Source organism: Columba livia, chromosome 1 (assembly GCF_036013475.1).
Source record: "Columba livia isolate bColLiv1 breed racing homer chromosome 1, bColLiv1.pat.W.v2, whole genome shotgun sequence".
NCBI classification, from domain to species: domain Eukaryota; kingdom Metazoa; phylum Chordata; class Aves; order Columbiformes; family Columbidae; genus Columba; species Columba livia.
In genome coordinates, this window is record NC_088602.1 from 1,124,003 (window position 1) to 1,150,570 (window position 26,568).

Here is a 26,568-nt window from a genome sequence, read left to right on the forward strand (position 1 = left end):
CCACAAAATCAATTTCGACGGGCGATAAGCTCCAAACAGAATTTATTCTAGTTGGCACTGTTAGCGCAGAACCAACTAGAAATGGGGCTTATCCAAAATTATTCAGCACTCCAACAACATTATAAAACACAGATTTGGATACCCTTTAGGAGTTCAGTTACTACATGACCGATTCAGACTCAAGCGATCCTGTGCTGGTGCCTGGGCTGGTTCCTCCCCGGGACAGGACTCTGCACTTGTTGGACTTCAGGACGTTCCTGTCAGCCCACGTCTACAGCCCATTGTTGCAGAATAACTTTAATCAAACTTAACATTTTAATTGTATTCTGTTTTTTAAGCTGTATTCTTTTGTTTGAACAAACTATTTCAGCATGAGTGGCCAAGCTTAGCGTGATGACCAGGCTCGCTGCAATTCCAGGCTGCTTACAATGCACTTATCCCGACGTGGCTCAGTGGTGACGAGGGGACCTAGAAGACCAGTGCCAGAGATAAAGAGGAAACACAGTGGCGGAAGGACACAGCGGTGCTCCCGGTGCCCGCCCCCCCGAGCCGAGCGGGGCGGAGCGGCAGGACTACACCTCCCGTGCTGCACCGGCGGCGGGCGGCCCTCCCGGGCTGACGCTGCCGGCGGCTCCCGGCGCCGCCTTTGTCCGTACGGGGCTGGCGGCGCGGCCCCGGCGCAGGTAGGGAAGGTTTGGGTACTCGGGAGCTTCCAAAACTCGTCTTTTCACGGCTACTTCTCGCCTTTACCACGAGGCGGCCGGGTCGGTGGGTGACGCTCTTTGGTGGCTCCTTTTCCCAGTAGCTGTGGAGGCTCGGGGTGCAGGGAAGGCAGCTGTGGGCAGGTGAGTGAACTTATGTCCCCGATATCTTCATGAAAATGTTGTGCTTGCAGGGACCACCTGCCCTTGTTGCACTGGTGCGACTGGTGACGGGACAGGTACCTCGTGTGGAATCCAGAGCATCCTGCCTCCCTCTTCCCGGATCAATACCTGCACGGGCCTCCATCTCTGCGCCGAGAGCAGTGACACGCCGGGCTCCAGGCTGCTGCGGCAAGGTGGGGGTCAGGCACGGCCCCGGCTCTGGGGACACCACGGCCTGGGATTGCCATGGGCGATGCTGTGGTGCAGCAGCAGCAAAACACACGTGCGAGCAGCCGGTCTGGGGGCCCAGCTGATGTGAAGTGATGTGCGAGAGAAGTGTTTTGAGACCCGGTGCAGTGCAGGGTGCTCCCGTTCCTGCCCGCTGAGCCGCACCACGGGCAGGGGCAGGCAGGAGCGTGCCTGCTGCCAGGCCTCGGGCCAGCCCTTGTGTCACGGTGCTGTGCCCAGTCCTGGTGGGTGATCTGGCTTGTGGCGTGGGTGTGGGACAGGCCAAAGTCCCCACTGCTGTAGTGTGGGTTCCTAATCGGGCATGCACAGGGTAAATTGGCCTCTAAGTCTGCCAGCCCTGCTCCTCTTCCAGCACAGCTGGTGGGGTGTCCCCCTGCCCAGGGACATACTGAGTGAGCGCCCCAGTGACCCTGCTGTGCCACATGGCCGTGTCAAGACTGACCCTCTGTCCTATCCCTTCCCTTTCTTGGCATGCTCCAAACTATCTGGGCACTGCCCTCAGGACGCCAGAGCTGCTGGAACCAGTGGGGCGCAGCCTGGCAGCAGCAGGATTTTGGCAGAAGTGTTTAGCAACCATGCGGGGGGCGTGCTGAGCCGGGTGTGCTTCTTGCTGCAGATGTCGCTGACGTTTGAGGACGTGGCGCTCTCCTTCTCCCCCGAGGAGTGGGCAAAGCTGTCGGGCTGGCAGCAGCAGCTCTACCAGGAGGTGATGCTGGAAAACTACCAGATGGTCGCCTCGCTGGGTGAGAACTCTCTCTGGTGATGTTGGGCTGGGATTGTTCCAGAATTCACCTCTTTAACTGAGCTGGAGTCCCTGAACATGCTGCCCAAGCTCTGATGTGGTGGTTGCAATTGCAGGTCTCACCCTGCCAGGCAGCCTCCTGTAGAGAGTGGTCCTGGGAGAGAGGATGGGATGGGATGGGATGGGATGGGATGGGATGGGATGGGATGGGATGGGATGGGATGGGATGGGATGGGATGGGATGGGAAGGGAAGGGAGAGGACGGGACAGCCTGTTTTAGTTGGAGGAATCCTTCAATATCCATCTAGTCAATCAGCCCAGCCCCTTCAGCATGTTGTGAAGGGCATTGTCCAAATGTTTCTCAAACAGCGGCAGGCTTGGGACATTGTCTACTTTCCCAGGCAGCCTGTTCCAAGGTTTGACCACCCTGTCAGTACAGAAATGCTTCCTCACATCCAGTCTAAACCTCCCAGGCGCAGCTTTGAGCTGTTCCCAGGTGTCCTGTCTGCAGGAGAGAGGCCGAGGTGACGGGGGCAAGGCGAGAGGAGGCTGTAGGTGCAGGGATGTGGGGGCTGAAGCCGCAGCCTGGCAGGGACAGGAGAGAGGAGCGGGGTGGGGGGGATGCTGGGGCTGTGGGTGCGGGGGCTGGTGCTGCTGTCCCGGCAGTGCGGGAGAGGGGGCTTCTCTCTGTGCCCCGGACAGGCTGGGCCAACGTTAAGCCAGAGATCATATGCAAGATGGAGTGACAAGAGACACCGTGTGTGTCAGACGACCCTGGGGAGCAGCAGAGGGACCAGAGCCCTGTGCCAGGTGGGTATTTGGTGCGTCATAGGGCTGGCGGGGGGTTCAGCTTGCACTGTCCTCTTACTTGAGGTTCCCCGTGCACCAGGAAGATTGTGGGGCAGGCAGGGTACCCGTGCTGCTCCCCTTGGGGAGGGGTCCCACCTGACCATCCTGTCACTGACCGTGGTGTCTCCTCCCCAGCAGCCGTCAGCCCTGGGACACAGAGGGAGACCGAGCGGGTTCCTGAGGGGCTGCCAGAACCCACCGCCCTGCTCCCGGGGATGCCAAACCCTGACGTGAGGTGTCAGGGGGGCTCAGCCTGCGGACAGCCAGGTGGGAGTCAGGGGGTTCAGCTGGGGCTCCCCCATCCCTCCTCCCTCCCAGAACCCCAGTCATTAGAGAAGAGCAGTCCCAGGTGCCCCAAGTGCAACAAGAACTTCAAAGAACAGTGGTCGCTGGTTGCCCACATGCGGAGCCACATGCGTGAGCGTCCCTTCCACTGCACTGACTGTGGCAAGAGCTTCATCTACAAGCAGCACATGCTGAATCACCAGTGTGTGCACAAAGGTGAGAAGCCCCTTGCCTGTGGTGACTGCGGCAAGAACTTCACAAGGAAGTCGGCGCTCATGATCCACCAGCGCATACACACGGGGAAGAAGCTCTTTGCCTGCACAGACTGCAGCAAGAGCTTTGTTGAGAGGCAGTACCTGCTAAGGCACCAGCGCATCCACACTGGGGAGAAGCCCTTCACCTGCAATGACTGTGGCCAGAGCTGTAGGGAGAAGTGGACCCTCATCATGCACCAGCACATCCACACCGGAGAGAAGCCCTTTGCCTGCACCGACTGTGGCAGGAGCTTCAGGAGGAAGGGAGACCTCACCATCCATCAGCGCATCCACACTGGGGAGAAGCCCTTCACCTGTACCAACTGCAGCAAGAGCTTCAGGGAGAAGCAGAACCCGAGGAGACACCAGCAGGTGCACAAGGGCCCGGGGATTATGCCAGAGAGTGTCCAGCAGAAGAGGGAGGGTCCTTCCCCAGCAGGGGGGCAGGCAGAGGCCAAGCCCTTCCAGTGCGGTGTCTGCGAGAAGCGGTTTTGGAAGGAGAGGCTCATGCTGGCTCACCAGCGCACCCACGGCACCCCCAGCCTGCAGCCGCCTCCGCAGCCCGGCACCCCCGAATCTGCTGCTGAGGGGCCAATGGGGTGCTTGCTGGGGGCTGGTGTGGGATGGCTGTGGGGGCATGTCCTGTTTTTTGCAGGAATAGAGTTAATTTTCTTCCTAGTAGCTGGTTTAGTGCAGTTTGTTTGGATTGAGAATGAGAAGAATGTTGCAAATACATGGATTTTTGAGTTGTTGCTGAGCAGTCAAGAATATTTCAGGTTCTAGTGCCCTGCCAGCTGGGAGGGGGCACAGCCAGGACAGCTGAAACAAAGTGGCCAAAGGGCTGTTCCTTACCATATGGTATCATGCCCAGTATAGAAACTGGTGGGAGAGGAATAAGGGGAACGCGGCTCAGGGACGGGCTGGACATAGGTCAGCGGGTCGTGAGCGGTTTTGTTGCGCATCACTTGCTTTCTTACATCATCATCATCATTCTCATCATTCCTTTCCTCTTCTATCCTATGAAACTGCCTTTATCTCATCCCATGACTTTTACAGGGATCACTGGATCAGCCCAATCGAAGCTTTGTATCAGGTGTTTAGCTTAAATAAATATATTTTAAATAGAATGAATCACTTAGAATTATGAGATTCTGTGACTTTTGAAATTTGCTGAAATCTTCAACTGTGTCTTGTTGAGTTCTGCTCACATTCACTGAACTTGTGTCTATTTTAGCAAAACAAAGCAGCTACAAACCATCAACAGGCACAAAAGGCTGAAAGTCCCAGAGGCCACTGGAACACGGCAGGATGGCAAAAGATGACGCTCCTGATGACGCTTCTGAACAGAATCTCCCAAAATGGAGCAGAACCAGAATGGGTCTCTGTCCCTGTCTTTCCCAACTCTGCCCCAACTCCATCCTGACTCTGCCGCCAGCAATCAGATCCTGATTTTCCTGTAATATGAAGCATGACGCTAATGACATGGAATATCCTTATTGATCACTCTGGACATGAGTCAAGGTCTGTCTTCTCTATGACCCCCTTCCCAGCTGCCTCAAACCTTGCAAATAATAACCTTGATAGCTATGAAAAAGAAAGTTTTCTAACTGCATGAAGAAAGGTAGCTCTCAGTCCAACGAGCACATCAAGCATAAGGAAATAGTGAGGACAGGAAGGAGGAGACAGGAAAGGAGGAAACCTAGCGAGCAGTGGAGATAGATTTGCGAGAGACACTCACCACCATGGATGGATCCAGCAGCGTTTTCTCTGTAGTAGGTGAGGCGCTGCGTCTCAGGAAGGCAGTTCTTTCTCCACACTCAGAATGACCGCCCCTTACATCCCTGAGAGTACGTACATAATACCTGTTGATGGTGGGTGTCTCTGGGTTGCACATGTGCTATTGCATGGTCATACAGATTCTTTAAGGCATTTTGGGGCTATTCTGGGATGTTGTTTCCCAGGCAATGGCATGTACTGGCCTGTCCGCACTTCTGTGCATGCTCTCAGTCCCGGCACGCTGGTCCCATGCAGTACAGCATGTGCCTCGGCAGGGGAAGGTGATCGCTTGTAGCCAGGCAAGTCCCCTATTGCCTGGAGCTGGGCAGGTTCTCTGTGAGTCGTGGCCGTGCAGGTTTGCGGAAAATGATGTGGCTGTTCATGGCAGAGAGAGGATCAAACAAACTTGGAGACATTTAACCCAAAATATGGTCCCTCGTACCACCCCGTGGCTCAAAGCCTGTTGCTTCATTGTTATGGTGGCAGGGGAGTAGCAAAAACAGGTAAGTATGGAAAAGAGCATAATTTTATTCAGTCTGTATAACTGTGGATTCAGGCTCAGCCTGGTATAACATGACCCTGTGGTGAAGTGTCTATAAACGGCATATTTCAATGAATTAAACAGGGAAGGAGTAACAACAATATAACACCACAAAACAGAAGAAAAGGATACATTTTATCCATGGAGCACCTGTGTCATGTACTGATAAGGAAAATGGACAAAACATTGTGGCAAAACTAGTTCCTCCAGCCCCAGGACTGTAAAAGGCTAAAAGGAATCATGCCTCAAACATTGTAGCAGGAGGTGGCACATTCAGTATAGGGTGAACTGTGATTTACATATCAATGACAAGCTAAGGAGCACAGGTGGGGAATGTGCTGGAGGGCACATAGCTCCATCTTCTGATAAGCCCAGCTTGGCACACAAAGGAGGAAAGCTGAGACCCTTCACATGGCCCTAGACTTGTTGAGCCTTGTCAGTCTTTTGCAGTCACCCCTTTCCCCCCAGACTTTCCTCTACTGAGAGGGCTATAAAAAAACTCACCTAACACAGCACTGGCAGGGAACCCACCAGCCTGAGGACTCTTCCACCCACCAGCCTTGCCGTGGAAACCGGGCCACACACCAGAGGAACTACAAACCCCAACAGCCTTGCCTCACTTGTGTCTTAATCGTACTCTGTCTATAATTAGTGACTCTTTCTGGATTTGGGTTTCCCAGACTGAACTGTAACAGGATTATATCCATTTACAGGCAAAGATTTTATGTGGACACACAATTCTTTATATCGCTTGGTGTTCTGGTTTGACTGAAAGTGAGTTAGTGTTCTTCATGCAGTTGGAAACCTTTATTTTTCATAGCTAGCATGGTCATTGTTTAAATTTTCTTTGAGAATGAGAAGATAGCACCCCGGGACACAGTTAATGTTCTTAATTGCTGTTGTCTGAGAGCCAAGGACTCTGAGCTCTCTGCCCACAGGTGTGAGGCAGCTGGGAAGGGGGTATAGATGGGACAGACCTTGACTGACATCCAGACTGACCAATAAGAATATCCCATGTCATTAGCATCATGCTTCAGATTTAAGGAGAGTCCGGATCTGACAGCTGGCGGCAGAGTCAGGATGGAGTTGGGGCGGAGTTGGGATACACAGGGATCCATTCTGGTTCTGCTCTGTTTTGGGAGATTCTGTTCAGGAGTGTCATCAGTTCCACCTTTTGCCATCCTGCCGTGTCCCAGTGGCCTCTGGAACTTTCAGCCTTTTGTGCCTGTTGATGGTTTGTAGCTGCTTTGTTTTGCTAAAATAGACACAAGTTCAGTGAATGTGAGCAGAACTCTACAAGACACAGTTGAAGATTTCAGCAAATTTAGCTACTAGGTAATGCAAATTGGACAGTATAATAAAAGTCACAGAATCTCATAATTCTAAGTGATTCATTCTATTTAAAATGTATTTATTTAAGCTAAACACCTGATACAAAGCTTCAGTTGGGCTGATCCAGTGATCCCTGTAAAACTCATGGGATGAGATAAAGGCGGTTTCATAGGATAGAAGAGGAAAGGATAGATGATGATGATAATGATGTAAGAATATACAAAACAAATTATGCAGACCACAATCACACATCACCCTCTGTCCAGCCATCCCTGATCCACAGTCTCCCCATTGCCCTCCCCCCGGTTTGTATACTAACCATGATACCATATGGTAAGGAACAGCCCTTTGGCCACTTTGGGGCAGCTGTCCCGGCTGTGCCCCCTCCCAGCTGGCAGGGCACCAGAACCTGAAAAATCCTTGACTGCTCAGCAACAACTCAAAACATCCAGGTATTTGCAACATTCTTCTCATTCTCAATCTAAACAAACTGCACTAAACCAGCTACTAGGAAGAAAATTTAATGTATCCCAATTAAACCAGGACATGCCCCCACAGCCACCCCACACCAGCCCCCAGCACCCCACGGGCCCCTCAGCAGCAGATTCAGGGGGTGCCGGGCTGCGGAGGCGGCTGCAGGCTGGGGGTGCCGTGGGTGCGCTGGTGAGCCAGCATGAGCCTCTCCTTCCAAAACCGCTTCTCGCAGACACCGCACTGGAAGGGCTTGGCCTCTGCCTGCCCCCCTGCTGGGGGTGGGCCCCCCCACACTCCTGTTACACACCCTCCAGCACAAGCCTCAGGCCTTGGTCAATGCACTGATGTCTCTTAAGGCTACTCCTATACCTGAAGCTTTTGCTGCAGTCATTGCAGGTGAAGGGCTTCTCCCCAGTGTGGATGCGCTGGTGGGTGATGAGGTTGTTCTTGTCACTGAAGCTCTTGCCACAGTCACTGCAGGTGAAGGGCTTCTCCCCGGTGTGGATACGTTGGTGGATAATGTGCATGCTCTTCTCTCTGAAGCTCCTGCCACAGTCGGTGCAGGCAAAGGGCTTCTCCCCAGTGTGGATGCTCTGGTGCCTCAGCAGGTACTGCCTCCGGACAAAGCTCTGGCCACAGTCGGTACAGGTGAAGGGCTTCTCCCCAGTGTGGATGCGCTGGTGGGTGATGAGGGTCGACTTCTCTTTGAAGCTCTTGCCGCAGTCACCACAGGCAAAGGGCTTCTCACCGTTATGCACATGCTGGTGCTTCAGCAGGTTCTGCTTGTAGATGAAGCTCTTGCCACAGTCAGTGCAGTGGAAGGGATGCTCACACATGTGGCTCCGCACATGGACAGCCAGCGACAACTGGGTTTTGAAGCTCTTGTTGCACTCGGGGCATGTCAGATGACTCTTCTCCAATGGCTGGGGTTCTGGGAGGGAGGAGGGATGGGGGAGGCCCAAACGGACCCCCTGGCTCCCGCCTGGCTGTCCGCAGGCTGAGCCCCCCTGACACCTCACGTCAGGGTTTGGCATCCCCGGGAGCAGGGCGGTGGGTTCTGGCAGCCCCTCAGGAACCTGCTCGGTCTCCCTTTGTGTCCCAGGGCTGACGGCTGCTGGGGAGGAGAGACCACGGTCAGTGACAGGATGGTCAGGTGGGACCCCTCCCCATGGGGAGCAGCACAGGTAGCCTGCCAGCCCCACACTCTTCCTGGTGCACGGGGAACCTTCAGTAACAGGACAGTGCAACCTGAACCCCCCACCAGCCCCATGACCCACCAGTACCCACCTGGCACAGGTGTCTGGTGCCTCTGCTGCTCCAAATGGGGCTCAGGCACATATGGTGTCTCTTCTCGCTCCATCTTGCAGATGATCTCTGGTTTGACAGTGGCCCAGCCTGTCCGGGGCACAGAGAGAAGCCCCCTCTCCCGCACTGCCGGGACAGCAGCACCGGCCCCCGCACCCACAGCCCCTGCATCCCCCCCACCCCGCTCCTCTCTCCTGTCCCTGCCAGGCTGCGGCTTCAGCCCCCACATCCCTGCACCTACAGCCTCCTCTCGCTGCGCCCCCGTCACCTCGGCCACTCTCCTGCACACAGGACACCTGGGAACAGCTCAAAGCTGCACCTGGGAGGTTTAGACTGGATGTGAGGAAGCGTTTCTGTACTGAAGGGGTGGTCAAACCCTGGAACAGGCTGCCTGGAGAGGCATTCGATGCCCCAAGCCTCTCCCTGTTTGAGAGACACTTGGACATTCTCCAGTTTGTGGTCAGCCCTGAAGTGGCCAGGTAGTTGGACTAGATGGATATTGAAAGTCCCTTTCAACTGAAACAGGCTGTCCCATCCCATCCCATCCCATCCCATCCCATCCCATCCCATCCCATCCCATCCCATCCCATCCCATCCCATCCTCTCTCCCAGGAACACTCTCCACAGGAGGCTGCCTGGCAGGGTGAGACCTGCAATTGCAACCACTACATCAGAGCTTGGGCAGCTCCAGCTCAATTAAAGAGGTGAATTCCAGCACGATCCCAGCCCAACATCACCAGAGAGAGTCCTCACCCAGCGAGGCGACCATCTGGTAGTTCTCCAGCATCACCTCCCGGTAGAGCTGCCGCTGACAGCCCGACAGCTTTGCCCACTCCTTGGGGGAGAAGTAGAGCGCCACGTCCTCAAACGTCACCGACATCTGCAGCAAGAAGCACACCCGGCTCAGCACACCCCACCACATGGTTGCTAAACACCTCTCACAAAATCCTGTCAATACTGGATAGGGCCCCGCTGGCACCTGGGGCTCTGGCATCCCAAGGGCAGTGCCAGGAGATCTCAGAGAATCCTGTGCCAGGGAAGGTCAGGGGAGAAGGGGCAGTCTTGGCACATTGGAGTGGCACGGCAGGGCCATCCGGGCACAGGGGGCTCTCTCAGTAGGTCTCTAGGCAGGGGAACAACCCACCAGCTGTGCTGGGTGAGAGGCAGGGCTGGCAGGCTTAATGGCAGGTTTCCCATCCTCGTGCCAGATTAGGCACCCATGCAATATGGACAGTCCCATGGCCATTTTGCTGTTTCTGCACCACGGCACCAGCCAGGGCAATCCCAGCCCGTGGTGGCCATGAAGCCATAATGGTGCCTGACCCCTACCTTGCCACAGCAGCCTGAAGTGGGGAGATGGAAGCCCATGCAGGTATTGATCCGGGAAGAGGGAGGCGGGATGCTCCAGATTCCACTCGAGATGCTTGTCGCATCAGGACTGCACAGGAGCAGCGAGGACAGATGGTCCCTGCAAGCACAACGTTTTCATGAAGAAATCAGGGTCGCTCACCGACCGGTCAAGCTCGAGGCAAAGCCGGAAAAGAGTCATGAAGAGGTTTGGAAGCTCCCGAGTACCCAAACCTTCCCTACCTGCGCCGGGGCCGCGCCGCCAGCCCCGCACGGACAAAGGCGGCGCCGGGAGCCGCCGGCAGCGTCAGCCCGGGAGGGCCGCCCGCCGCCGGTGCAGCACGGGAGGTGTAGTCCTGCCGCTCCGCCCCGCTCGGCTCGGGGGGGCGGGCACCGGGAGCACCGCTGTGTCCTTGCGGCCCCTGGCCCTGCCCGCCACCCCTGGCCACTCGGGTCCCCTGCAAATGGAGTCCTGGGCTCGGGGCACCGAGACACGGCGGGACACGCGGGGGGCAGAGCAGGCAGGGGGCAGGTGGGCTGCTGAGGTGGTCACTATGTTACAGTTGTAACTAAGTTTTGTAAACTATATCCAAGATTCTTACCTTATCTTGAGGCTTTGCAGGTTGTATACAAAAAGAGAACTGAAAGTTAGTCCTCAGTTAGTCCTTATCTTATCTTGAAAGGATAGGATGTGCTGAGAATGCACATCTAAGAAATCCAAGTATTTTACATTATTTCATAATGAATATAGGAATAGTGCACATGTGCAGTGACAAAAGGTGAAAAGTACACGGGTGAAGAAGACTCCTTACTTCATCCTGAAGATCCCCTGAACGACCACCAGAGGACACTGTATATGCTTAGAGTTCCAAGGTGTTGCAACTGGTATTGTGAAATAGTCGTGTAATCTGATGAATATGCAATACATACGTTGTAACCCTAATGAATATGTATGTAACCAAATTGTATAAATGTAGTGGAGTTCGAATCAGTGGTGGAAGCCAGCTCTGGGTGCGAACCCCTGGTTTCCCAGCGCTGAAATAAAAGCACCGCATATAACTATGTCCGTGGTTATGTGTCTCGTTTGCTAACAACTGCACTGCTGGGTCGGGATCCGCAGGGGATGTGTCACGAGAAGTGACTTAGGGCCCTGCTTTCGCAGAGGGCTGTTGAGATCACTGTCGTGGTTTAACCCGAGCTGGCAATACAACCGCATAACCGCTCACTAACTCGCTCCCCTTTGTGAAAAATGCAGTTGTGATTCGTGCTAAGACGTTTAATGTTTACAGATATAACCAAATGAGGCACGGGCTCTGAACTTGGAAAAAGGTGGTTAAGTTCTATGTAAAAAGTTATGAAACTTGCTTATGAAGTTATATTGACAGAGGGAACTAACATTTTAAGGGTTAACTAAACTTATAATGGGTGCCTACTAACAAGCTAACACTTTAAGGCTTAGTCACACAATAAATGCTTAGTTTAGAGCTTTATGTTAAGAAGAACAGAACCCCATCGAATGCCAAGATAAGAAGTTTTACTGCACCTAGCTGTAAACTTGAGGAGACAAGATAACGAAGATTTACAGCAAAAGGGGGCGCCAGTCTGGTTTCATTCAACTTGGCAGCTTGGGTCCCAGTCAATTCAACATAATGAGCCAAAGGTAAAAAGTTCACTGTGACGAAGCTGAAGGAGCCTTCATACAAAGACCCCCAAAGACCCCTCCTCAAATTCACCAAGTGGCACTGCGCAGGCGCAACAGGGGAGGGTCTATGGAAATGGGTATCTGAGACTCATTTTAATCAGAAGCGGGGAAAGGTTATGCATATGTATAGGCGTTCCTGGGGTCATTATGAATATGTAATACTTTACTGTATTTAAGCACACTTTTTATTGTTTAAAGGTGTGCGTGTTGGGCGGAGTGAATCCCCCGTGCACCCAGCGCTGCTTTGCTTATGCTCTAATGAACACGTGTTTAAGGAATACAAGGAATTGGATTAAATGTTTTTTATCCATAGAAAAAGCGTAAGTTATTTATTTCACCTTCCCCTCTAATAGGGGAGAACATAGTAAGGGAAGGGAGAAACTTGGATTGAGATAAGCACAGTTTAATAAAATAACAAAATATTAATATACTACTAGTAAATAAATATATATATGTATAAAATACAAATAAAGGATACTCGTGGCAATTCCTCATGAACACACTGAGCAGCCAGTCCCAAGAAACAGAACCGGGTCCCAAAGCTGATCCCAGAGAGAGAAAAGAGAGGAAAAAGGCAGAAAGGCTCAGAGGCCTCTGCAAAACAGCAAAAGGCCGGACTAAACGTCCTGCACCGAACCCCCATGATTCCAACAAAAGAGCAAAAAAGCAACATTAAGAAACACCTGAGAGAAAAGAGAGAAACCCAGAAGGTCTTGATTCTCCTTAAATATGAAGCATGAGGCTAATGGGACGGAATACTCCTATTGATCAGTCTGGATGTCAGTCAGGCTCTGCCCCATCCATGCCCCCCTTCCTCAATGCCTCACACCTGTGGGCTGAACGCTCAGAATGTCCTTGGCTCTCAGACCATAGCAATTAAAACCACTAAGTCTGTGCTGGGGTGTTACCTGTTGTTCTCAAACTAAGTCCAAATAATGACCTTGCTAGCTATGAAAAAGAAAGGTTTCTAGCCGCATGAAGAAAATTAACCCATTTTCAGTTAGACCAGCACAATCACTTGACAGAGATTAATAGCAAGGTTCACTCTAGTACTTCCTGCATGGGGGAAATATGCCAAGGAGAATCGGGTGAGAGTTGGTTTAGAGTGATTTATACAGGGATGGGAGATGTAAAAGGGTAGAGGGAGGCTCTCCCGTTGGGTCACCAGATTCAGAATGGAACCCCTTGCTCTCTAAACTCCTTCTCAGAGGAGTCCAGGTGCAGCTGAATCCGAACTTAGACCCAGACATGATCAACAGTTCATCTCCAACAGAGATGGAGGGTATAGGGAAAACAGGGAATGGATTATATGACTTTATGGCCAAAGTAGTAAGTTGTTGATAGTCCATAACATCTTTGTGTTGGCCTTGAAAATAGGAATTTGAGTTACTCTCTCACCTTTCTCCAAAAGAGAGGGACCTAGAAAAGTTCGAGAAGTGGGTCCGTGGAAACCTCACGAGGTTCAACAAGGCCAAGCGCAAGGTCCTGCACCTGGGTCAGGGTAACACGCGGTGTCAATCCAGGCTGGATGGAGGGATGGGGGGCAGCCCTGAGGAGAAAGGCTTGGGGGGAATCCTGAGATGAGAGACTTATCAAGAGCCGGCAACGTGCGCTTGCAGCCCAGAAATCCACCTGTGTCCTGGGCTGCATCCCCAGCAGTGTGAGCAGCAGGTTTGGGGGGATTCTGCCCCTCTGCCCCGCTCTGGTGAGACCCCCCTGTAGTGCTGGTCCAGCTCTGGGTCCTCAGCACAGGACACACATGGACCTGCTGGAGAGGGGCCAGAGGAGCCACAGGAATGACACGAGGCTGGAACAGCTCTGCTGGGGACAGGTGAGAGAGTTGGGGTGTTCAGCTGGAGAAGAGAAGCTCCCGGAAGACTTTAGTGTGGCCTTTCCATATGTTATGGAGGCACCCAAAGTCAGTTTTAGGCGGATAAGTTCCAAACCAGACTTTATTCTAACCAGAAAAATGTAGCAAATAAACTGACTAGAAATTGGTTTTATACAGTTATTTAGCACTCTGACAACAAAAAATACAGGTTTGGATATCAGTAGAGGAAATTACTGGGATACAACAACATAAGAATCATGAGGATCCATGGTGTGCATGCACGCACTTACAAGAAACAAAACCAGAGCCGTCTGACTCCAGGGTCTGCACAAGATAGAATCCCTCACCTGGGTTAGGCAAGGGCTTACACTTGCCTGGTTAGGAAAGGACTCACACTTGCCTGGTTTAGGCAAGGACTCATTCAAGGATATACCCAGTAGAGAAAAATAACCACTCACCAAACGAGGAGGTGAGGCGCTCTCAATATCAGGAAGTCTCCTTGGATGCCGTCCCAGTCTAAGGAAAGGGCTCCAGTTTACAGACCCGTTGCTCCCAGAAGACCACTCAAAGGGGGTCTTTGGTGGGGACCCTGTTTTATAGCCTGGTCAGCTCTGGCTGTGGGCATCACAACGTAGTCCAGAAGCTTTGCAGCTACTTTGGGCACCTCCTTTGTTAAGGACCCTGTAAATCGACCAAGGGTCCCACCCCTCCTGCCCCACCAGCAGGTGGAGGTGGAGTCACCCTGCCCCGGGGTAGGGGAGGATGTGATCATCAGCACCTTGGTACCACCCTGGGTGTGTATATGGGGACAGGCACAGTGTTGCACAAAAGGTGTTTAAGAGCCATCAGCTGCCCCATTGAAGGCTCTGGATCTCAGGAGGATGTGCAACTTCCACATTGTACTTAAAAGGGGCTGATAAGAAAGATGGGGACAGACTTTTGAGCAGGGCCTGTTGCAACAGCGTAAGGGGTGATGGTTTAAAACTAAAGGAGGGAGATTCAGATTCAGACATGAGGAATAATTTTTTTTACAATGAGGATGGTAAAGTACTGGAAGAGATTGCCTGGAGAGGTGATGGATGTGGTGTCGCTGGAGACATCCCAGGCCAGGCTGAATGGGGCTCTGAGCAACCTGAGATGGTAAAGATGTCCCTGCTCATGGCAGGGGTTGGACTAGATGATCTTTGGAGGTCCCTTCCAACCCAGACCCTTCTGTGATTCTATGATTCTATGAATAAGATGCTTTTGCCAAATGGAGCTGCAAGGGAGCCCCATGCAGCTGGTGTCCTCAGAGCAGCAGGTCTGCAGTGCAAGACTATCCTCCTTAGACTGGGATAACATCCAAGGAAATCTGCTTGAGGACTGAGACACTTTGCTTTATTGGTGAGTGATTATATCTTCTGGGTACTCTTTAGCGTCCTCACTGCTTATGAGTGGGAAGATGTGCACTTTGAATCATCATTGCAGAGTTTGGGGATCGCTTGAATCTGAATCAGCTGTGTAGTAACTGAACTCCTAACGGGTATCCTAATCTGTGCTTTATAATGTTGTTGGAGTGTTGAATAATTTTGGATAAACCCTATTGCTATTTGGTGCTCAGCTAAGCAGTTCTAGTTAGAATAAAGTCTGTCAGGAACTTATCACCTGCCTACATTAATTTTTGGGGTGCCTCCATGACAAATGCTCATCCCTAGTAGCTGAGATACTGGTCTGTGCAGGTGGGGAGGGGAACTTATCTATGAATTGCTGGAATCTCGGGACAGTTTCTCGGCTGGCCTGTCTGGCAGTTTCTCCACAGTGGAGACACAGGCCTGTAGGATGTTAGGCAGCCTGCCTTTGTCTCACCAGAGTTGGCCAGCCAATTCACCCACTGTTTGTCCTTCACCTTCTATCCAGGACGTTACTGCCGATGGGCTGACATACGACAATGGTGCACTCCGTAGAAACTTCTGCCACAGGGGTTGTGTGCATTGGACCTCATCTGGATCTGTGGGTAAATGGATACTTCTGGATATTTCACTCCAAGGTGGTCCACGTGCCTGGGTGACAGATCACATCTCACCTGAAGGGGTACATGTCCCACACACCTGACAGAAGTCACCTCCAGAGCCTGAGGGTTTATGTCTTTTTCTCAGTTGCCTTGTCAATGCCCCGTCCCTAGACAGGGATCCCAGCTGCTTCGCTTCCCTACCCTCTAATTCCAGGGTGCTGGCCCCATTGTCATAGACTCATAGAATGTCCTGGGTTGGAAGGGACCTGCAAGGATCATTGAGTCCAACTCCTGTCCCTGCATAGGACAACCGCAAAATTCACACCATGTGTTTGAGAGCACTGTCCAAACGCTTCTTCAATATTGTCAGACTTGGATCCTGTTTGCAACAGAGCATTGTCACAAGATCACTTAAAGCAAAATGTGACTTAACAGAGGAGAATTGGGTGAGAGTTGTTTAAGAGTGATTTATATGGGGACAGAAGATATGCAAGGGTAGAGGGAGGCCCTCCTGTTGAGTCACCATGTTCAGAATGGAACCGCTCACTCTAAACTCGTTCTGAGAGAGAAGTCCCTGTGCAGCTGGGTCCCAGCTTAGTCCCAGACATGGTCAACACTTAAAGTCATAATGGGTAAAAAGAGAAAAGCAATGGAGTATATGAGTTTATAGCCAAAGGATTATATGTGCTCACCTGATTCTTTATATCACTTGTCTAGGATTTCCAAGTGTCATTCTGCATCTCAACCTGCTCACCTCCCCTCCAGGAGCCTGGTGCCAGGTCACTCTGAAGTCTGGATCCCAGGTCTCTTGAAGCCAACTGTCAGGCATTAAAGCTCATAGAAATAAAGCTAGCCCATATTGCTGTTCAAACATGGAAAGGTTGGGGAGCAGATCCCTTCCCTTGGCTTCCAGGTGCCCCATGGGTTAAATGCATTCTTTTTTATATGTTATGTGGTATTCTAATGTTGTTGCTCCTTCCCTGTTTAATTCACTGTTTCAAATATGTGATTTGTAGCCACTTCACTTCAGGTCACTTCACTCAGGGTGATGTTATACCAGGCTAAGCCTGAATCCACCATTATACAGATTGTATAAAATTACGCTCTTTTCAATACTCACCTGTTTTTGCTACTTTCCTGCCACCATGGACAAAAAAAAGTAACAACCTTTGAGACACAGGATGGCGTCAGGGACCATATTTTAAGTTAAATGTATAAAAGTTTGTTTGATCCTGTCTCTGCTGTGAACTGTGAACGGCCACAACATTTTCCAGAGGCTGCCTGACTACAAGCCACAGAGAACCTGCCCAGCTCCGGGCAACAGGGGACTTGCCTGGCTACAAGCGATCACCTTCCCCTGCCGAGGCACACGCAGTACCACACGGGACCAGCGTGTCGGGACTGAGAGCATGCACAGAAGTGCAGACTGGGCAGTCCATGCCCCGGAAACAACATCCCAGAATAGCCCCAAAATGACAACGCAGTAGTGCTTGTGAACTGGAGACCCCCACCACTGACAGGTATTATGTGTGTACCTCTCAGGGACGGAAGGGGTGGTCATATTGTAAGTGATGAACGAGCTGCCTTCCCTGAGATGCACCACCCCGCCTACTAGAGAGAAAACACTGCTGGATCCATCCATGGTGGTGAGTGTCTCTTGTAAATCTCTCCTGATTGCTCACTAAGTTTCGTCCTTTCCTGTCTGCTTCTCCCTGTCCTATCGCTATTTTCTTACTGTAACATACAGACATCCATTTACAGAAGTGCTTAATAAAGTTCCATTATTAAGCAGCATTTGACTTCATTTGTGTCTTAATATTACTCTGGGTACAGTTAAAGAATTTCTTCAGCTCACGGCTTCCCAGACAAGACCGCAACAGCATTATATGAGTTTATGGCCAAAGATGTGCACATCCCATTATTTATATCATTTGATGTGCTGGTTTGACTGAAAGTTAGTTAATTTTCTTCATGTAGTTAGAAACTTATTTTTCGTAGCTAGCAGGGTTATTATTTGAATTTAGTTTGAGAACAAGAAGATAGCACCCCGGGACACAGTTAATGTTTTTGATTGCTGTTGTCTGAGAGCCAAGGACTCTGAGCTCTCTGCCCACAGGTATGAGGCAGCTGGGAAGAGGGGCATGGGTGGGACAGACCTTGACTGACACCCAGACTGACCAATAAGAATATTCCATGTCATGAGCGTCATGCTTCAAATTTAAGGAGAGTCAGGATCTGATGACTGGTGGCAGAGTCAGGATGGAGTTGGGGCAGAATCGGGCCAGACAGGGATGGAGACCCATTCTGGTTCTGCTCCATTTTGGGGGAGTGGTGTTTGGGAGTGTCATCAGTTCAGCCTTTTGCATTCCTGCTGTGTTGCAGTGGCCTCTGGGCCTTTTATGGGGGACTATGGCAGGTCCATGGATTCCCTGACAGGGTGTATGGGAACAGAGATTGATCTTGGAGATATGAAGGTATATCCATGGGAAAGAAGGGAGTAAGAGACTAACATTGGCGACAGCAAAATTAGCCAACGATACGTTACTTTTGCAGCCCGTAACCAATAGCAAAAAGACACGCGTTGATAAAACTATATAAAAAAGCGTTTGTGGCAATAGATGGAGACTGCTGTTGGTACATAAGAAGTTTGTGTGTGTCGTTTGTCCATCTCAACCGTGACAGCCTTTCAGCCTTTTGTGAACGTTGATGGTTTGTAGCTGCTTTGTTTTGCTCAAGTAGACACAAGGTTGGTGAATGTGAGCAGAACTTTACAAGACACAGTTTAAGATTTGAGGTGTCATCTGAATATTGTGTCCAGCTGTGGCCCCTCAGTTCCAGCAGGACAGGGAACTGCTGGAGAGAGTCCAGCGCAGCCACCAAGATGCTGGAGGGAGTGGAGCATCTCCCGTGTGAGGAAAGGCTGAGGGAGCTGGGGCTCTGGAGCTGGACAAGAGGACACCGAGGGGGGACTCATTCCTGGGGATCAATATGGAAAGGGGCAGTGTCAGGAGGATGGAGCCAGGCTCTTCTGGTGACAACCAGTGACAGGACAAGGGGCAATGGGTGCAAACTGGAACACAGGAGGTTCCACTTAAATATGAGGAGAAACTTGTTCCTGGTGAGGGTGGCAGAGCCTGGCCCAGGCTGCCCAGGGGGTTGTGGAGTCTCCTTCTGTGCAGACATTCCAACCCGCCTGGACACCTTCCTGTGTAACCTCATCTGGGTGTTCCTGCTCCATGGGGGGATTGCACTGGATGAGCTTCCCAGGGCCCTTCAACCCCTCACATTCTGGGATTCTGTAATTTCAGCAAATTTAGCTACTAAGTGATGCAAAGTGGACAGCACGCTAAAAATCACAAAATCTTACATTTCTAAGTGATACATTCTATTTAAATGTATTTATTTAAGGTAAATACCTGATAGAAGCCTTCAATTGGGCTGATCCAGTGATCTGTGTAAAACTCAGGGGTTGAGATAAAGACGGTTTAATAGGATAGAAGAGGAAAGGAATAATGACAATGATGGTGATGTAAGAATACACAAAACAATCAATGCACAGCGCAATCACTCATCACCCACTGACCTGTCCCTGACCCACAGTCCCCCCATTCTCCTTCCCCCAGTTTCTGTACTGACCATGACATCAGATGGTAACGAACAGCCCTTTGGCCACTTTGGGGCAGCTGTCCCGGCTGTGTCCCCTCCCAGCTGGCAGGGCACCAGAACATGAAAAATCCTTGACTGCTCAGCAACAACTCAAAACATCCATGTATTACAAACATTCTTCTCATTCTCAGTCCAGAACACAGCACTAAATTAGCACAGTTACTTAGAAGAAAATTTACTCTATCGCATACAAAACCAGGACACTCCCCCACAGCAGCCCCCAGACCCCACGGGCCCCTCAGCAGCAGATTCAGGGGGTGCCGGGCTGCGGAGGCGGCTGCAGGCTGGGGGTGCCGTGGGTGCGCTGGTGAGCCAGCATGAGACTCTCCTTCCAAAACCGCTTCTCGCAGACACCGCACTGGAAGGGCTTGGCCTCTGCCTGCCCCCCTGCTGGGGATGGACCTGCGCTTTCCTGCCCACCACTCTCGGGCATAAGCCCTGGATCCTGGTGAACACACTGGTGTCTCTTCAGGTGCTTCTTCTCCCTGAAGCTTTTGCCGCAGTCTGTGCAGGCGAAGGGTTTTTGTCCAGTGTGGATGCGCTGGTGGATGGCGAGGGTCGACTTCTCCCTGAAGTTCTCACCACAGTCCTTGCAGGTGAAGGCCTTCTCCCCAGTGTGGATGCGCTGGTGCCTCAGCAGGCTGTCGCTGCGGACAAAATTCTTGCCACAGTCAGAGCAGGCAAACGGCTTCTCCCCAGTGTGGATACGCTGATGGATGATGAGGGTCGACTTCTCCCTGAAGCTGTTGCCACAGTCACTGCAATGAAAGGGCTTCTCCCCAGTGTGAATGCGCTGGTGGATGCTGAGGGCACTATTATCCCTGAAGCTCTTCCCGCAGTCGGTGCAGGCAAACTGAGTCTCCCTGGTGTGGACGCACTCACGGATGATTCGTGTCACCTTCCCCCTGAAGCTCTTGCTGCACTCGGTGCAGGAAAGGGGCTTCTCCCCAGAGTGGATGCGCTGGTGGCGCACCAAGTGCTGCCTAAGGACAAAGCTCTTGCCACATTCATTGCAGGTGAAGGGCTTCTCACCACTGTGGATTTGCTGGTGGCGTATCAGGTGAGGCCTCTGGATAAACTTCTTGCTGCATTTGTTGCAAACGAAGGGCTTCTCCCCAGTGTGGATGCGCTGGTGGATGATGAGGGTCACCTTATCCCCGAAGCTCTTGCTGCAGTCACTGCAGGTGTAAGGTTTGCCCCTGGTGTGGATGAGCTGGTTGTTGATGAGGCTCTTCCTGTCTCTGAAGCTCTCACCACAATCCCTGTAGGAAAGGGGCTTTTCCCTCGTGTGGTTGCGCTGGTGCCTCAGCAGGCTGTCCCTGCGGACAAACCTCTTGCCACAGTCAGTGCAGGGAAAGGGCTTCTCCCCGGTGTGGATGCGCTGGTGGCTGATGAGGTTCACCTTCTGCCTGAAGCTCTTGCCACACTCAGTGCACATGAAGGGCTTCTCCCCAGTGTGGATGCGCTGGTGCGTCAGGAGGATCGACCTCTGGGAAAAGGTCTTGCTGCAGTCAGAGCAGGGAAAGGGCTTCTCCCCGGTGTGGACGCGCTGATGCATCAACATTTTTGCCTTCTGAGTGAAGCTCTTGCCACAGTCGGTGCAGTGGAAGGGACGCTCACACATGTTGCTCTGCACGTGGCCATCCAGCGCCGACTGGCTCTTGAATAGCTTGTCGCAATTGGAGCACGTGGCGGGGATCTTCTCCAATGACCGGGGCTCTGGGTGCGGGGATAGGTGTGGGCGCTCCAAACGGTCTCCCTGGATCCCACCGGGCTGGTCACAGGCAGAGCTCCCCTGCTGACTCCTGCCCGGGTTTGGCATTCCCAGGAGCAGAGCGGTGGGTGTCAGCAGCTCCTTGGGAACCCCCTCGGACTGCCTCTGCATGCTGGGGCTGACGGCTGCAGGGGAAGAGAGATCGGGGTCACTGCTGGGGACAGGACGGGCATGTGGTACCCATCCCCATGGGGAGCGGCACGAGCACCCTGCCAGCCCCACACCTTTCCTGGTGCATGGGGCACGTGCAGGAAGAGGACAGTGCAACATAAACCCCCCACCAGTCCCACAAATCCCCAATACCCACCTGGCACAGGGCTCTGGTGCCTCTGCTGCTCCCCGGGGGGCTCTGGCACACACGGTGTCTCTTCTCGCTCCATCTTGCAGATGATCTCTGGTTTGACGGTGGCCCAGCCTGTCCGGGGCACAGAGAGAAGCCCCCTCTCCCGCACTGCCGGGACAGCAGCACCGGCCCCCGCACCCACAGCCCCAGCATCCCCCCCACCCCGCTCCTCTCTCCTGTCCCTGCCAGGCTGCGGCTTCAGCCCCCACATCCCTGCACCTACAGCCTCCTCTCGCCTCGCCCCCGTCACCTCGGCCACTCTCCTGCACACAGGACACCTGGGAACAGCTCAAAGCTGCGCCTGGGAGGTTTAGACTGGATGTGAGGAAGCATTTCTGTACTGACGGGGTTGTCAAACCCTGGAACAGGCTGCCTGGAGAGGCAGTCGATGCCCCAAGCCTCTCCCTGCTTGAGACACACTTGGACATTCTCCAGTTTGTGGTCAGCCCTGAAGTGGTCAGGAAGTTGGACTAGATGGATATTGAAGGTCCCTTCCAACTGAAAAGGTGGTCCATCCCATCCCACCCCATCCCATCCCATCCCATCCCATCCCATCCCATCCCATCCCATCCCATTCTCTCTCCCAGGACCGCTCTCCACAGCAGGCTGCCTGGCAGGGTCAAACCTGCAATTGCAACCACTACGTCAGCGCTTGGGCAGCACGTTCAGGGGCTCCAGCTCAGTTAAAGTGGTGAATTCTGGCACAATCCCATCCCAATATCACTAGAGAGAGTTCTCACCCAGTGAGGCGACCATCTCATAGTTCTCCAGCATCACCTCCCGGTAGAGCTGCCGCTGACAGCCCGACAGCTCTGCCCACTCCTTGGGGGAGAAGTAGAGCGCCACGTCCTCAAACGTCACCGACATCTGCAGCAAGAAGCACACCTGGCTCAGCACACCCCACCGCATGGTTGCTAAACAGCTTTGCCAAAATAATCAGGTGCCAAGCAGGGCCCTGCTGGCACCTGGGGCTCTGGCATCCTGAGGGCAGCGATGGGAGAGTTCAGAGAATCCTGTGCAAGGGAAGGTCAGGGGAGAAGGGGCAGTCTTGGCACATTGGAGTGGCACGGCAGGGCCATCCGGGCACAGGGGGCTCTCTCTGCAGGTCTCTAGGCAGGGGAACAACCCACCAGCTGTGCTGAATGAGAAGCGGGACTGGCAGGCTTAGAGGCACGTTTCCCATACTTGTGCCAGATTAGGCACCCATGCAACTTGGACAGTCCCATGGCCATTTTGCCATTGCTGCACCACGGCACTAACCAGGGCAATCCCTGCCCGTGGTGGCCATGAAGCCATAGCAGTGCCTGACCCCTACCTTGCCACAGCAGCCTGAAGTGCAAAGATGGAGGCCCGTGCAGGTATTGATCCGGGAAGAGGGAGGCAGGATGCTCCGGATTCCACTCGAGGTGCCTGTCCCGTCACCAGCCGCACCAGCACAGCCAGGACAGATGGTCCCTGCAAGCACAACATTTTCATGAAGAAATCAGGGGCACAAGTTCACTCACCTGTTCACAGCTGCCTTCCCTGCACCCCGAGCCTTCACAGCTATGGGAACAGGACCGAGTCAAAGAGCATCATTCACCGATCCGGCCAGCTCGGGGCAAGCCTTAGAAGGAGAAAAAGAAAAAGGGGTATTGGAAGCTCTCGTGTACCCAAATCTTCCTCCGTTGCCCCACAAGGGCAGCAGGAAGATGTGCGGGGGTGTCCCGGGGGTCTGAGCACCCGGCCCGGCCCCAGCCCAGCCCTTCCCAGCGCCGGGGCCGCCAGGGCCGGATCCAGGGGGGCCCGGGCGGCTGGGACACGGAGCAGCGTGTCCGCGTTGCACGGCGGCCACGGGGCGAGCCGGGGAAAGGCCAGAGCGCCGGGGGGAGCCGGGCCCTAAGGGGAGTGCGGGGGGGTCCGGCAGGGCTGGGGGGCGGCCGGCGGAGGGGAGAGCACGGGAGAGGCCGTCGGGGCCGAGTCCCCTCCGCCGGGACCCCGCGGGCCAGCAGCGCCCATCCCCGTGCCGCGGGCCCGCCGCCCGCCGCCCCTACCTGCGCCGGGGCCGCGCCGCCAGCCCCGCACGGACAAAGGCGGCGCCGGGAGCCGCCGGCAGCGTCAGCCCGGGAGGGCCGCCCGCCGCCGGTGCAGCACGGGAGGTGTAGTCCTGCCGCTCCGCCCCGCTCGGCTCGGGGGGGCGGGCACCGGGAGCACCGCTGTGTCCTTGCGGCCCCTGTGTTTCCTCTTTATCTCTGGCACTGGTCTTCTAGGTCCCCTCGTCACCACTGAGCCACGTCGGGATAAGTGCACTGTATGCAGCCTGGAATTGCAGCAAGCCTGGTCATCACGCTAAGTTTGGCCACTCATGCTGAAATAGTTTGTTCAAACAAAAGAATACAGCTTAAAAAACAGAATACAATTAAAATGTTAAGTTTGATTAAAGTTATTCTGCAACAATGGGCTGGAGACGTGGGCTGACAGGAACCTCCTGAAGTCCAACAAGTGCAGAGTCCTGTCCCGGGGAGGAACCAGCCCAGGCACCAGCACAGGATCGCTTGAGTCTGAATCGGTCATGTAGTAACTGAACTCCTAAAGGGTATCCAAATCTGTGTTTTATAATGTTGTTGGGGTGCTGAATAATTTTGAATAAACCCCATTTCTAGTTGGTTCTGCACTAACAGTGCCAACTAGAATAAATTCTGTTAGGAGCTTATCGCCCGTCTAAATTGATTTTGTGGGTGCCTCCATGACAAATGCTTAATCCCAATAGCTGAGATACTGGTCTGTACAGGTGAGGTGGAGAGGTTATCCTTGAATTGCTGGAATCTCAGGACAGTTTCTCAGTTGACCTGTCTGGCAGTTTCTCCACAGTGGAGACATTGTCACATCCCACCCAGAGGTATGGGTGGCGGGAGAGGTGACTCAGTTCATGGGTCACCTTGTTTGGAAAAGACTATACACAATATTTAAGGTCCGTAAACAAAAGGCTTTTATTTTGCAGCTTGGACCAATTGGAAAATGATTTAATGGCTGAGGGATTTATGTGATTTAAGTTCAGTCAGTAAGCATAAAAACTTTGCAGCACATGTGCGGCTGTAAATCTTACATTAATATATTACTTATAAAAATGTAAGGAAAAGAACATAGGAAAGAAAGAAGAGAGAGAGAGATGTCACCATCCTTATTGAAGAGAAGCTGCCAAATTAATGAATACTGTGATTAAGTTACAAAGGTTTGTACCCATCATTAAGCAATTGACAGGAGACGAATGCTTTCTGGCCACCTACAAAACCAGGTGATATTTTTGAAGGTTTGGAACCTTCTGCATGACAAGAAGGAGACAGAAGATTAAGTGCTACATTGTTTAGAAGCAGAGTGCTTAGCTTATATTTAATCAATAGTTAATAGATTTATGGTAAGTAAGAAACTAAACAATTATGACTAACATCATCAATTATTTCTTAGTATAGATGTATTGTAGGTCAACATTTTAAAAATTGTAATCCATATGTAATAATTATGTGGATATAAGCAGCACAAGAGCACCAAGTCTCTGGAGCACTTATGGAGGCTGATCCCCAGCAGTGCCCACCGCTGATAAAATAAAGAATGCCACTTGACATGATGATTGACTCTGCTGTCCCGTTTATTTCTCCATTTCATTACCTCTGCTTTGTGTATGATGTGGTTCATATGAACCACATGAACCACATGATGTGGTTCTGTGATCCAGTCACGTGCAGTGTCCTCCGGTGTCTTGTTCAGTTCCTGCCATGAGACTGGTGGTTCATCCTCAGGATGGGGGATGGGCCACCAGTGCTGGCACAGCTGGGCTTTTTACAAACCTGTGCACTGCCTGCTTGCATAATCTTTGGTCTTTTGCGTAGGCATCACCAGGGTGTGACTGTGAAAGATGGAAGAGTCCTGAAGGGTCTCAGGCCTCAGGGTCTTCGCAGTCTGGGTGCCCTTCAACACGGCCCCCACCTCCTGCATCAGCCAGCTGGCCTCTGCCTGTGGCTCCGTAGCTTGTAGTTGATACGTAAATTGCAACTCACCTTATCATGATTTGTCCCATCTCCTGCTACTAGGGATGTCCCATCCCCTGTGGCTGGATGTTGCAGACCTGGTTTTGCCACAGTGGCTGAGACTCTACCCTTTCAGTCTCTGACAGACACAGGCCAGTAGGAAAGAAGACAGAGTTCCTTTGTCTGGCTGGAGTTGGCCAGCCAATTCATCCACAGTTTCACCCTCACTTTCTTTCCAGAACTTTAGTGCCAATGGACTGGTAACGACGATAGTGCGCTCTGTAGAAACTTCTGCCACATGGCTTACGTGCATTGGACTTCATCTGGACCTTTTGGAATCATTATAAATCACCTCCAACACAGCTAATTCCCAAAAGCACTGGATACTTGTCTCCAAGGTGGTCCACGTGCCTGGGTGAGAAGTAACATCTCCCTTGAAGGGGTACATGTCCCACACACCTGACAGAAGTCACCTCCAGAGCCTGAGGGTTTGTGTTTTTTTCCCGGTCGCCTTGTCAATCTCCCGTTCCTAGACAGGGATCCCAGCTGCTCCGCTTCCCTACCCTCCATCTCCAGCGTACTGGCCCCATTGTCATAGACTCATAGAATGTCCTGGGTTGAAAGGACCCACAAGGACCATCGAGTCCAACTCCTGTCCTGGCATAGGACAACCCCAAAAATCACACCATGTGTCTGAGAGCATCATCCAAACGCTTCTTGAATATTGTCAGGGTTGGGCTGTGCTTGCAACAGTGCTTAGATCACTTAAGGCAAAGTGTGACTTAACAGAGTTTGATGGCAAGGTTCACTCTAGTACTTCTTGCATGGGGGAAATATGCCCAGGAGAATCAGGTGAGAGTTGTTTTAGAGTGATTTAGAGAGGGACAGGAGATGTGAAAAGGTAGAGGGAGGCCCTCCTGTTGGGTCACCAGGTTCTGAATGGATCCCCTTGCCCTCCGAACTCCTTCTCAGAGAGGAGTCCAGGTGCTGATGGATCCAAACTTAGATCCAGATTTGATCAACCATTCATCTCTAAAAGATGTAGAAGGTAAGGGAAAGCAGGTAAGGGATTCTATGAATTTACAGCCAATGGATTATACATGCTCACCTGATTCTCTATATCGCTTGCCTTGAGTTTCAAAGTTTCATCATTCAGCATCTCAACGTGCTTACCTCCCCTCCAGGGCCTGGAGCCCGGTCACTCCAAAGTCTGGATCCCAGGTCTCATGGAGCAACCTCTC

At 52.4% G+C, this 26,568-nt stretch overlaps 4 protein-coding genes across 5 annotated transcripts in view; 2 read left to right on the forward strand and 2 right to left on the reverse strand.

Annotated features, from left to right (window-relative positions):
• LOC110355741 (uncharacterized) overlaps nucleotides 1–4,373 on the forward strand; it is a 58,884-nt gene extending 54,511 nt beyond the window's left edge. Inside the window, exon 11 of the mRNA XM_065049551.1 lies at nucleotides 2,839–4,373. Coding sequence (XP_064905623.1) covers nucleotides 2,839–4,025 — 1,187 coding nt within the window. The 3' untranslated portion in view covers nucleotides 4,026–4,373. The remainder of the gene's footprint in view (nucleotides 1–2,838) is intronic.
• The window catches only part of LOC106145902 (gastrula zinc finger protein XlCGF57.1-like), a 185,860-nt gene that overhangs the window by 149,401 nt on the left and 9,891 nt on the right, over nucleotides 1–26,568 (reverse strand). Inside the window, exons 1-3 of the mRNA XM_065049637.1 lie at nucleotides 10,261–10,514; nucleotides 10,000–10,138; nucleotides 9,424–9,550 (exon numbers count right to left, since the gene is read on the reverse strand). Of these exons, the coding sequence (XP_064905709.1) occupies nucleotides 9,424–9,550; nucleotides 10,000–10,038 (166 nt within the window). The 5' untranslated portion in view covers nucleotides 10,039–10,138; nucleotides 10,261–10,514. Of the gene's footprint in view, nucleotides 1–9,423; nucleotides 9,551–9,999; nucleotides 10,139–10,260 lie in introns of the transcript that reaches the window.
• LOC135578274 (zinc finger protein 28 homolog) lies at nucleotides 429–11,080 on the forward strand. Its single transcript, XM_065049553.1, has 5 exons — nucleotides 429–683; nucleotides 896–1,057; nucleotides 1,729–1,855; nucleotides 2,557–2,664; nucleotides 8,733–11,080. The coding sequence occupies exons 1-4, from the start codon at nucleotides 429–431 to the stop codon at nucleotides 2,598–2,600; spliced, it is 588 nt and encodes a 195-aa protein (XP_064905625.1). The 3' UTR covers nucleotides 2,601–2,664; nucleotides 8,733–11,080.
• On the reverse strand, nucleotides 18,920–23,453 carry LOC102092147 (gastrula zinc finger protein XlCGF57.1-like). Of its 2 annotated transcripts, none has more exons than XM_065049667.1 (5): nucleotides 23,357–23,453; nucleotides 22,829–22,929; nucleotides 22,064–22,190; nucleotides 21,288–21,395; nucleotides 18,920–21,105 (listed from the first exon to the last, which is right to left on the reverse strand). In XM_065049667.1, the coding sequence occupies exons 3-5, from the start codon at nucleotides 22,188–22,190 to the stop codon at nucleotides 19,457–19,459; spliced, it is 1,884 nt and encodes a 627-aa protein (XP_064905739.1). In that variant the 5' UTR covers nucleotides 22,829–22,929; nucleotides 23,357–23,453; the 3' UTR covers nucleotides 18,920–19,456. The 2 variants fall into 2 exon arrangements, with proteins under 2 accessions (XP_064905739.1, XP_064905738.1); XM_065049666.1 differs by lacking the exon at nucleotides 22,829–22,929 and adding an exon at nucleotides 22,639–22,778 and having other exon boundaries at nucleotides 23,357–23,385.

What these genes read in the sequence shown, in the direction of transcription:
- LOC102092147 (XM_065049667.1), bottom strand. Translation starts at nt 22,190, where the DNA reads ATGTCGGTGACGTTTGAGGACGTGGCGCTCTACTTCTCCCCCAAGGAG. An exon ending in TGAGATGGTCGCCTCACTGG is followed by an intron (nt 21,396 to 22,063) that starts GTGAGAACTCTC and finishes TGCCCCGGACAG; the next exon opens with GCTGGGCCACCGTCAAACCA. An exon ending in GCACCAGAGCCCTGTGCCAG is followed by an intron (nt 21,106 to 21,287) that starts GTGGGTATTGGG and finishes CTTCCCCTGCAG; the next exon opens with CCGTCAGCCCCAGCATGCAG.
- LOC135578274 (XM_065049553.1), top strand. Translation starts at nt 429, where the DNA reads ATGCACTTATCCCGACGTGGCTCAGTGGTGACGAGGGGACCTAGAAGA. An exon ending in CTCCAGGCTGCTGCGGCAAG is followed by an intron (nt 1,058 to 1,728) that starts GTGGGGGTCAGG and finishes TTCTTGCTGCAG; the next exon opens with ATGTCGCTGACGTTTGAGGA. An exon ending in CCAGATGGTCGCCTCGCTGG is followed by an intron (nt 1,856 to 2,556) that starts GTGAGAACTCTC and finishes TGCCCCGGACAG; the next exon opens with GCTGGGCCAACGTTAAGCCA.